Source organism: Beta vulgaris, chromosome 3 (assembly GCF_026745355.1).
Source record: "Beta vulgaris subsp. vulgaris cultivar EL10 chromosome 3, EL10.2, whole genome shotgun sequence".
NCBI lineage: Eukaryota > Viridiplantae > Streptophyta > Magnoliopsida > Caryophyllales > Amaranthaceae > Beta > Beta vulgaris.
In genome coordinates this window covers 3,001,188-3,012,981 of record NC_079204.1, presented here as the reverse complement: position 1 = coordinate 3,012,981, position 11,794 = coordinate 3,001,188, and the positions used below count along the sequence as shown (strand labels likewise).

The following is an 11,794-nucleotide window of genomic DNA, read 5'->3' as shown; positions in this document are numbered from 1 at the left end:
AACAGCCCCTTTATTCGCTACACTTTTCAATTTACGAATTCCTAGGCAAATTTTGGAGAAGAGAGAGGTAGAGAGTAAAAAGAAAAAGGACCCATGTGGGAGGAGAAAGATAGAGAGAGTTTATTGCCCAAAAAAGAAGTATAACAAGTAATGTGAAACTTCCCATAATGAAAAGTGTAGCGAGTATTTTGAAACGGAGGAAGTATGTTGCATCCCTCGTCCTACGTACTACCTACCAATCACTGGTATTCGAAAAGAAGTGCAATTGTAATATTGAGAATGATAAATTAGGTTTCAACTCTAGAATGGGTTTTTTATTTGAATTTTGCAGTACTTCTATTATATACTTCTATAAGACAATGACACAATGTGTATGTAATACAAGGAACATCACAAGAAGAAGAAAAGAAGACCAAAAAAACTTATTCTCTTCCCCTTTTTCACCAAAAAAGAAGACATGCATAGACAACATAAGAGCCACAAGCAAATTTTTGCATGGATGGCCGAAAAAAGTCCGATACTCCGATGAGGAAGGCTGACGTTTATTTCGCTTCAGTCGAGGACTCGAGGTGGGATCCTACATTCAAAATCAGCATTAGATGGGCTATAAACCTGACCGGCCTTAAGCCAATGTCGCAAACATGATATGTTCATCTTTCAATTTCTCTTTACATGTATTCAAAACAAAGAGAAAAATTTACACCACTTGTTTGAATTGCCTAGTAATCGGTAATAGATGATGATAGCAATTCATATGTATTTCTGGAAATAAAGTTTCATGCCAATACTCATGATAATGGAATTTCATCTGTTTGACCATCAACAAAGTTGTAATGGATGGTAATGCAAATTCATGAAGAAAACGGTATATTTCGGATGGATTAACATACTGTTTACCATGGTTATTGGAATGTGAGTGTTACGATAATACTTACAAAGCCATAACCACCATCAACAACTATTACCACCTACCAAACAAGCCATGTGCAACAAAAAGGAAGGAAATAGATCATCGCTTTAACCATGTTAACATGAAAGGGAAATTTTGAACCAGAAGAAATAAAAGGGAAACCCATTACTAAGTAAATGAGAAACTCTGCTAGTATAGCACCAACCTGAAAGCAACACGTAGCACAAACATGAGATGCAAGGCAACCCAGCCTTTTCTGCAGAAACTGCAACTTTATGAAGGATACCATGGGCAAAAGAGAAGATTCTAGAAAGAAGCATATTTAATGGTTTAAAAGAACACAAGATCAAGCCAGAGCATAATATGCAGACAAGAATAGCAGTCCATAAAGCCTTGGGGGATATTGTCACATATACCCCTGTCATAAAAGCTATGATGGTTCCATAAAACGCTTGTTGGAGAACAAAGATGCTCAGGTCTATAAGCTTCAGTGCTTCCGAAGCTTTGCCAGTCATGAACCAGAAAAGGGAGAACAATGCCAGCATAGAGGAACACATTGCATATGCATTCGAGATTAAGAACACCTTAAACGCTCCCTCATTTATGAGAATAGGAACCCCGCTGTCATTGAATCCACCAGGAACTGTAAATCCTGCTGCAAATGTAATTGTAGCAAGCAATACTGCAATCACCAAAAGGATATGTACATTTTCTTTCACTTCTACTTCTGGCATTCCATATATGCCTTGAGGCATTTGAGACATGTCTCTAAAGAGCTCCAAGATCTGTTCATGAAATAGTCATGAAATCTATAATCAGCAAGGTATTGAATGTATAGACGGTTATAATAAAAAACCAAGGAAGGGGGGGGGGGGATTATCGGGTGCACTTGAGAACATTTCTCTTATGTTATGTAGCAACAATTTATAAAAACACGAGAGGTCAAAGTGCTTAGGATTGTTGGCAACATCACCCAACTCCTTGCTGCACCTAATAAGTTCTCTATGTAGTTTTCCTCTAGTTATATAGTGGCATAGCCTTTTATTCCGCTTCAGAGTAGCAAGGAATATTGTGTGGCAGCTCACTTGTCCTCTACAAATATCATGTGGGACTTCCGGAGGTAATACTGGGATATACTTCAATCTTCACTTTTGTGACAATATTGTAAAAGATTTAAAGTGACAAAGTACGGAAGCATTTTAAAAAACGAATCCAATTCTACTATTTGCAAATTAAGAATCTAGTCCCTCAACCTGGTGAAGTCACATATCATACCAAGCGATTCACCGTGATTTCCCTAAGATACCTTTAAAATAGTTTTTCTTAAATTCATCCTCTCTTCACCTAAGTGAGGATATCTTTGGAAACCTAAACCTAATCTATATCTATTTTAGGAAATGCAACTACTTTTACTGACATCTAGAAATAGCATACACGACTATGATTAGTATTTACAAACAAATCATTGACTCAAAGATAATGAACTTCAACTTATCAAGCTAAAACAAGGCAGCTTTTTGTCTGGACAGAGAATGCACAAAAGGAGCAAGACCAAAAAGGAAAGCATCACATGCTGCTTAATGCTAATAGTATCAAAAGGTATTTGCAGTTTAATTTATAGCAAATAGATTAAAAACTGCTAAATATTACAAGTTTTTAAGGCATACCTCATGAGGCACTTGAATTTGTAATCGAATTAAATCAATGGGTGCTTCACCCTGACTGTTGACCATATCAAGAAGATCTTTAGAACCATGTTTCAGTAGAACCTTCACCTTCTTAAACTGACGATTTCTTATAGCTATGTGTAACGGTGTATTTCCTTCATGATCACGTGCTTCAATTTGTGCTTTAATTTGAGAACTTTCAAGTAACACTTCAGTTTTATCATCTAGAGGCATGAGGTGTAAAAACATCCTACCACTGAGATCACAAATTTCCGCCGAAGAGGGGCAGCAGTCAAGTATCCTTCTGATTGTTTCAAAATTATTACGTTGAGCTGCTCTCAATAAAGGGTTGAGACCATCCATATCCCTGGAAAAGAGAGCTGACATATTTGCTTTAAGCAGCAAATCTAGCTCGCCACCTTCTGGTAATTGTATTTCAGCTAAGCTCCCATCTCTCCCTGCAGCTTCCAGAGCATTATTTTAAAGTCTTAAACACCGAGCAAATATAGTAGGATAACAAAGAATTTCAACCTATGAAAGAAATCAAGACTTCTTGGTCTTTATTGCTTTATAATTGCATTGGCATCCAAACACATATAGTTCCATCTCCAATATGCTTTACTACTTGGTTTAAACATCAATATCCCATTTGGTAGGCGGTAATGGTAACAAATTTCACACTACTACTGTAGCAAAAGGGTCATGCCAATGTCCATCGTAATAAGGATCCATCCCCCATATATGTGCTTTTCTTTGTAAATTTGCATTACCACCCAGCACCACTTTAAATATGGTATTGGGTGGGAAATGGAGATTTGTGAAGAATAATAAGTGTTTAGGAATGAGATTTCATTACCATGACGATGAGTTGTAGATTTTTCCTTACAAATTGTATATGATTTCATTGTCATTACTGTCATTTAGTATTGCTTTATCAAACGGGTCGTAAATACTATGACCCAGCAGAACTTTGCAATTTCAACTTTGAGGGATATAACAAAGAACACCTCACAGCCCATGACAAGTGGTTAATAAGACGACAAGTAATGTTAGAAAGAAGAAACAACTCTCAGGGAGGTTTAAAGCACAACCCTTCTCACTCCTTCCAATCAGTCTTGTCCAAGCCAAGGAAAAAAGGCTTGCCAAGAGAGAGGGAAAGCAATCTCACAAGCTTCAATTTGAAAGCCAGCAAAGAAAAAAGATGAAGATTAGAAAGAGTGATGTTACCTTGTCGATTCAAAGTTATAAGACCAATTAAATTGGTTACACATAATAAAATCCAATTTCTTACTCCAAATTGCAGCTTACAGCCAGTTTTCTATTTGAGTATTTTTAGGTGATGCATACCTAGGTAATTCTTGATCACTTTCTTGGATTATAATATAATAGAGCTACTAGTTGGCACGAAATAAGAGATCAAGAGTTTGGAGGGATTCTAAGAGAAAGAAATTACACGAGTGGCTTTGCCAAATTGTTAATGTTTAGCTTAATTTTCAATTGTTAAGGACCTCCTTTGAATCCAAAAAATCTCCTTGTATCAAAGGTTTCCTTAAACTTGGGGAAGAGCAATCACATAGTTTTTGTGATTTTTTGCACACAATCTTTTCTAATAAAAGTCTAGAACTCCATCGTTCACACTCTAAAATTTCCCAAGTTCAAATAAATTAACAATAAGTAGAATATATCATAACTAGCCTACACATTAGAATAAATTCTCATAAAATAGCCATTAGAATACAATGACAATTAGAATAAATATTTTTGTAAATTAACAATTACAATACAAGCTTTGCCGATAAGCTAGCTATAGTTTACACTCACCATCATTAATTAATGACTTCGCACAACTCAAATTTCAATTTTAATTAATACTTTATGATTCAAAGTTCAAATCTTAATCACAAATTTCGAGACATTAGCAGAGGCGAAGCCAGACAATATTTACAGGGGGGGGAAACCGGCCAATAGTTAGTCAAGCAAGAACTATTAGGCCAAGGATTATACTATGACGTCTATAAAACTAAAAACTACCGGAGAGTGAGGGGGGGGGGGGGGCAAGGCCCCCTTCTGCCCCAACATTACTTCGCCCATGCATGAGAAAACTGGAGTGAAAGAAGAGACAATAAGAAAGGTGAAACAGGGAAAAAAAAGAAGGCAGCAAACCTTTAAAAAAAAGGAAATAAGAAAAGGTGAGAATTGGCAAAGAAGTGATAGGAAGGGACCCAAGAGAACTTCGTAAATTGAAGTAGCCTCTCGTCGTCTTACTTTTGCCGAAAGTAAGGATTAAGGAGAGAAGTAACTATTCCATAACTATGGTTTCAAAGGTGCACTCTGCCCCATGATTAACAAATAAGTTAGTGATGATGAGGTTGCAAAATGGAGACTGCAGAGTAAGAATAATTCTAACTCTCACCATCCACCTCCCCTTGAAAGAGAAAAAGAAAGGGAAGAGGGAGAAAGGTTTTATAGACTTATTGTTGAGGCTTCCAATTAATCAGTGAGATAGAATAAAGGGTTATTAATTAAATCAAATAGAATAAAACTAGGACATAAATCACATAATTGGGCAAATTTTTTAGATAGCAAATAACATCCTGCTGGTCTCCACCAAAAGGAGGAATTCAGATCTAACATAAAAATTAAAAACAAGATATATACTTACATAGGGGTCCTGGTATTTGTTGATATTTTGCATAAAAATGCAAAGGAGTCTCCTTATTATTATTGACAAATGAAGCCACCTCATCATCAAGCAGTAACAAAATCCGTGCACAAATAGCATTTCCAGCACGAAGCGCTTCATGGAGGGGTGTGTTCCCTTCTAAATTTTTCACCCTCCATGGGGCACTATAAAGAAATGAGGCACCCACAACTAATTCTAACTTGTTTTGGAAGGTATCCTTGCAAAATATCGTTAGTTCTTGCGCAGCTAAACTCCTCAACCTAGCAGCAAGATGGAGTGGTGTATCACCATGAGAATTTGTTTGACAAAGAAGTATTGGACATCTTTTGAGAGCATCTATAACAATATTCGTTGCTTTCATCGACTCCGAACCCAATGCTATGTGAAGGATATTGTTCCCTTCCTTAGTCCGAGAGAGAAAATAGATATCATCATGTTGAGAAAGAAATTGCACGTCTCCTCCCATTGCTGCTCTATACATTTGCCTTTCCATTAATCCATCCATGGCTTTGTCAGTCTCGTCCTTCTGTGTTCATTATATTACAAGCAACTAAGTTACATGGATTATAGGACAGCCAAAAAGTAGCCATGGATGAAACAGCAAAAGTATATCCAGATTTAAAAGAGGATAAATGGAAAAAGTGTAAACTTCGCCAGCAATATGCTTAGATTTGATTATACTTTAAAAACTTGTTTTGGGAGGCGGTAATGATAACGAGTTCAGATGTAACTTTTCCAGGGAATTCCATCACAATGTCAATTTTTAAGGATTATCCACCTCTAACTATGTGTAGTTCTTCATATGTACCATAGTACCACTCGATACCACCTCTAAATGGGGTAGTGAGTGGCAATGGATAATTATAAACAAAATACATACATGAGGATAGTTGGGTATTGAGCAGCATTACCATATACATTGGCATGAGACTTTTCTTGCAAATTTACAAATTAATTATCATTACCAGTTTACCACCATTTATCAGTACCAATCAAATGGCCGTCAAAGCAAAAAGTTAAAATTGCAGAATTAGTTGACATGAGTCCACTTAAGTGTGAGGACAATTGTTCTGTCATATTATGAACTATCCCCATATGATACCTTTGGGGAATGGTTAAATTTTTCACTTGTAATTTATGTAAAGCTTATCCTTTTCTGTGAAACAAAAAAGTCAGAGGGAGGAATGAGGAGTGGGAGTCAGTATAGTGGAATTAAGAGGTTTTTTTTACAAGTTCCACTTTTACCTAACAACAGAAATGCAAAAAGATTGATGAATGATTTCATTAGTGAAAATAGAGCATACCATTCTGATAGCAAAGTCCTCCTGTGAATGAATTAAATCCCAAGCTGAGATGCCACAGCTATTATTGATTGTAAAATCTGCAGAGCACTCCATTAGAACTCTCACTTTCATGAAATCAGAGTTTTTAATGGCTATATGAATGGGAGTGTCGCCGCCAAAGTCTTGCTCATCCTTGAGGGGGTTAATTTCTGGTGTTGCCAAAAATCTTTTCCCTTCTTTATAACCCTCTATGTTCATGAGGTGCAATATGGTTCTACCAATAAGATCTCGCTGCTCTGATAATTGTGGATTGTAAGCTATTAGAACCGAAATGAAAGGTATGCAATTCCTGCAACATGCTGCCTTGAGTAACGGAGTCAAACCATCTTTGTCACGCATAAGCACGGCAAAGCTTGGTTTTCTCAACAGCAAGTATATTACACGTAATATATCTTCTCGTAGCTTGCCTCCTGAGCTTGATTGCTTGATCAATCCATTATTTGATGCTTTATAGCCACCAGCAAAATCCAAGAGACAGAAAAACATAAATGCGTGCTCATTGTTCATAGATGTTCACGTATTATTTGATGCTTTATAGCCACCAGCAAAATCCAAGAGACAGAAAACATAAATGCGTGCTCATTGTTCATAGATGTTCACGTATGTTACTTCTAAAGTATCTGGCTAGACTTAAACCTCAAGAAAGTCAAAAGTTTCTAGCTAGATCACCAACCTATCATTAAATGATGCACTGTTATAGCAACTTGTATCAATATCATGATCATTCTCTAAGCGTGGAATGCAGTTAAAAATTCATTGTAATATTAGAATCTGGGAAAGAGAGTCTCCTAAACCATTTCTTTACCTTTTCAATCTAGAGTTTAAGAGAATTATTCTCTTTTACCAGGGTCCACGAGGAATAAGTAATTACCTGAATTTGCAGATTTACTATATTTTTCAATTTAAGAATACCTAAACCTTCCCTGAAATTGCTAGTAATATATGTTCTTCTTTGACCGTCCTCCCACCAGTCCCACATCTCCCCTCCCCCCTCCACCCAAAAGAAAATGTTCTAGATACAAATGAATCCAAACCCAATACAATATTAGAAAATTTACCAGGTGAACTGTCTCATGAAAGTGTCGGGCTCAAGAATCAAATAAACTCAATAAGAAGTAAAGTAATGAACTTACCACCAGCACCAGTGCAGATTTCAGCTGCCAAATGCAGTGGAGTTTCTCCACGATTGTTGACAGAGCCTGCCAGGCTATTATCAAGACTGATTAGGAATAATACAACCTGAATTTTGCCTCTTTTCATTGCGATGTGAAGAGGTGTATCCCCTTCCGAGTTTTTCACCCTCCATACAGGCTCAGTGTCATTGTTTTTTGCTGCAGTTGCCTCAATATCACAGTAAAATGTTACCAGATGCTCAATAATGTCCTTGTTGCCTTGTCTAGCCGAGATATGAAGAGCTGTTTCACCCTTTGAATTCTTCTGGTCAATAAGAGTGGGAAATCTTTTAAGAGCTTCAACTACAAAATCGAGGTTTTCACCATTCCGTGCTGCTACGTGAAGGATGGTGTTCCTCTCTTCTAAGGTATAAGTGAGAAAATACGTGTCAAATTCATTATATCCGACGTTTCTTGTGGAAGCTGCTCCTTCCCCAGTCCCTTGTTCCTTGGAAAGGATGCCCACATCCCCTTTCAGAGCTGCTGTATAAAGATCCCAAGACATTATTAGTTCCTCCATTATTATCGTGTGTTTTGCTTCGCTTTGCTTTCAGATAGCATGCCAATCAGCCTTTTGTGCTTATAATCTCTCGGGAGGGGGAGAGAGTTGTATAGCCACGTGCTATAACCTTTGAATGGGAAATCTTGCACTTTTTGTACAATAAATTATCTACAATTCTACATACAGATGCTAAGACAACTCTCAATTCAGGCAAATCTATAATTTGTAACATATATTGCTCGAATATGGAAATATTCTTCGGTAAGTCCTACACATATATTTTGGAGACAATAGAAATTATAGTAAATTTTCCTATAATTTATAAAGCATATGTCTACAATTTTTCAAAGAACTTTTCCATATTCTATCATAAATTTTAATACTCTCAAATTATTGAGGGTACCACTGACCTGATATCTTTTACTTCATAAGCCATTTGGAATATGTATATAAACTGTGCAGTTAATCTTTGACGAAGAAAGCTGCAAGTCTTTTCCTAAGCAGGAAGGTTGTTTACGAATTCTCAAAGTAAAATAGTGACAAAATAAAAATAAAAAAAAAATATCTGCTGATGGATACATGGACCTTAATTCTGAATGTGCAAATTAGTTAACTAAACCTTGGGTGAAACGGATGCATGGTGTCACTTTTTACACAATATTGAAGTGATATTCATGATTTACTTGCATATTATGGGGTGACTCCATTGAGAAATAGAGTGAAATTCCCTTATTATACTAAAAATTACCAAACTAGTTTAATTAGCATCAAAAGAATTTGCTAGTCCAGGAATTAGTCAATGGTTGAACGTTCTTATACAGAATAGCAGACATGTCTGCTAATGCCTAATAGAGGCTAATAAAACAATACTAAGAACTTTCTTATGTACAGTTTTAGAGCTAAAACTTTACATTTCTATCGCATGGTTGGTACTTGGTAGCAGTCAATAGCATAAGCAAGAAAACAAAGTATAGATAACAATTATTGACTATGTTTAACATCTTCATGAGATTCGACATCCTAATTTGGCATAATGCATGACTTGTCAACCAAAAACATCCACAGAAACCTTAGCTTGAATAATACTGAGACAAACCAAGATGCTGAGAACTAATATCCATGTCCACGTCTACAGTATAACTCATATAGGAATTAATTGGATACCCACCAAAATATCAAAAAACAAAGGGAAAGTCATCTACTCAGCGCCTGATTAATGAAGTGGCTACATCGTCACAGGGAAAGGAAAAGCTCGATGGTACACCCAAGATCAGCTCCTTGAACAGTTGGCTTTCCATAAAAGTTGGTCAGCCAATTGCAACCAAATTAGTCCTTAATACCCCCTAAGCAAGCATGAAAATGTAGTTGAAACCAGATTTATCAGAAGAGGGAAGGAAAAAGTTAGGCAGGTGAAAATCTTGACATGACACATGACAAAATCAATCTTGCTTAAAGTAGGAGAAAATTGATCTCCGGCTACTTCATGATGATGGACAAGCATTTCAAATTCAAAAAGATTCACCACATTCCATTACCAGAATATATAAGCTTTACCATATAACCCATATAAATTAATCTGTTTTCACAACAAAAAGTAGAGTATAACATATAACATGCATGACTCATCAGCACTTGAAGCTAGAAGCTCTGGAAGCACAGTTCCTGAAGTATTTCTAGTCCATCATCAAACGAATAACTCGAGTTGTCTCCGATTTCTCAGCCCTTGAGATGACACGCTCCATGAAAATCTCAAATGTGAAGAAAAATCATGTTTCAACTCTTACACTTGAGTCTATTCCTCATCCTTAAAAGACCTTACATCCTTAGAGCATGTATGTTTCAATATAATTGGGCTCCAAGAAACGGAATCAAATTACATATTTTCCCTTTCTCCGTATTTCGTCCAACCCCTCCTCCATCCATTACCATTACTTGGCGATAACGGACTCCCGTAATTTGTTACCTTCCTTTCCCCCTCAAATAACAAAATCTATTTTTTGGTGGTAAAGGGTATTAATCTCTTTTTCATTCTATGACTTAAACCGAACACCCGATAAAGGTAACAATCTTTGCACAATTCGGCTCCTCTTTTTTTTTTGTTCCGGTTCCTTTCCGTTCCATACGTCAGACCAAACAAGCACATAGTTTCTACCATTAGCCAATTGCAATTGAAGGGACTTTCTATCTATTCAGGCAATCTTAGAAGTATGCAAAACCTTACAACTATGTCCTAGTTGATTAGTGGCAAATGAGAAAGTTCCTTTTTTTGGTCAAAATTATACTGAATTATATCTGAATATCCTAAGTAACAAACAAAATTTAGTTGTTTTTAATTATATGCCATAACAGTGACATATCTCGTTTACTAGTCAATTGCAAAAATGAAATCGAAACAAGAAATAATCCTAAAATCAAGTAGAGATAATTTATAGTACGAAGAATTATGAAGAGTAAAAGGGAAATTCATCACCTTAATGCATTTGCGGGGGTAAGAAATTCGACCAGAGGAATAGCACTGCAGAAGCGAAGGTGACGAGTGACGAGTGACGAGTGACGAGTGACGAGTGACGAGTGACGAGTGACGAGTGACGAGTGACGAGTGAGGGAGTGACGGAGGGTTTGGGAAAATTGAAACCATCCCCTGTTTCTGGGCAAATTGGCTTTCTTCGTCAACAATGATTGCTATTATTCTTCGTCAAATTCGCTACTAGTGTATGGGGCACACCAGCTTACAGGCCGAGTACAAGGCTAAACAGTCAAGAAGTAAATTCCCCTACATATTCTTGGGATGAGGATTTAACTCATTGACAATGTCGTGGAATTCAAGATGGTATTCCACTGAGCTACCACCTATCCTTCAATAATTGCTATTATTTGAAAATTAGCAAATAATTTTCGAAAATGTAGCAAGTAATTAAAGACGGAATATTGGTTTAGGTAGTTGTCCCACGTTATATATTTGATTAAAGATTTAGGTTCGGTGTTGTTCATCTTAAAAAGAGTTTAAGAAAAAAATAAACTTGATGTAGCAAAAGTAAGTAGTTTAGTAAATATAGTAGACAAGTAAGATAAATTAATAAAGAAGTCTAATAAAAAATACATTAAAATCAACAAACACATGTTTAGTTTAGCAAAAATCAATCAGAACCAGATTGTAAATCGGTTAAAGCTGGTTAGGTCGAGTATTTGGATCATATTTGTATTCAATTATCTTGGGTAGGATCATCTTAGATATTGATTGAATTTTGGACTTGGTCCTATCGGGTCAGGTTATGTTTGAATCATACTATTCTCAAAACTGATCATTGTCGATTTAGTGTTGACGTTTATGTGCCACCATGATACTTTTTGATAGAAGGAAGGGCGAGAAAGTGTGAATATGAAGAGGTAAGACGGCTAATAAGAGTTATAGTAATAAGAGATTAGGGATATAAAGTGCTTCGTAAATGACTTTTGTGTGTAGCCTCTAGCTTTTTGCGTAGTCGAAAGAAAAGTGTTTGATTTGGCTTTTGTATTT

General features: G+C 36.4%; 1 protein-coding gene across 3 annotated transcripts; it reads right to left on the bottom strand.

The window, feature by feature from the left end:
• Positions 1 to 287: 287 nt before the first annotated feature.
• Positions 288 to 10,941, bottom strand: LOC104888144 (uncharacterized). 3 transcript variants are annotated; one of them, XM_057393480.1, is made up of 7 exons: positions 10,748 to 10,941; positions 7,737 to 9,620; positions 6,565 to 7,049; positions 5,240 to 5,786; positions 2,578 to 3,041; positions 1,116 to 1,695; positions 288 to 577 (listed from the first exon to the last, which is right to left on the bottom strand). In XM_057393480.1, exons 2-7 carry the CDS (start codon positions 8,293 to 8,295, stop codon positions 543 to 545), a joined length of 2,670 nt encoding a protein of 889 aa, XP_057249463.1. In that variant the 5' UTR covers positions 8,296 to 9,620; positions 10,748 to 10,941; the 3' UTR covers positions 288 to 542. The 3 variants fall into 3 exon arrangements, with proteins under 3 accessions (XP_057249463.1, XP_010671322.2, XP_010671323.2); XM_010673020.4 differs by lacking the exon at positions 10,748 to 10,941 and having other exon boundaries at positions 7,737 to 10,691; XM_010673021.4 differs by lacking the exon at positions 10,748 to 10,941 and having other exon boundaries at positions 2,578 to 3,035; positions 7,737 to 10,690.
• Between the last annotated feature and the right edge of the window lie 853 nt (positions 10,942 to 11,794).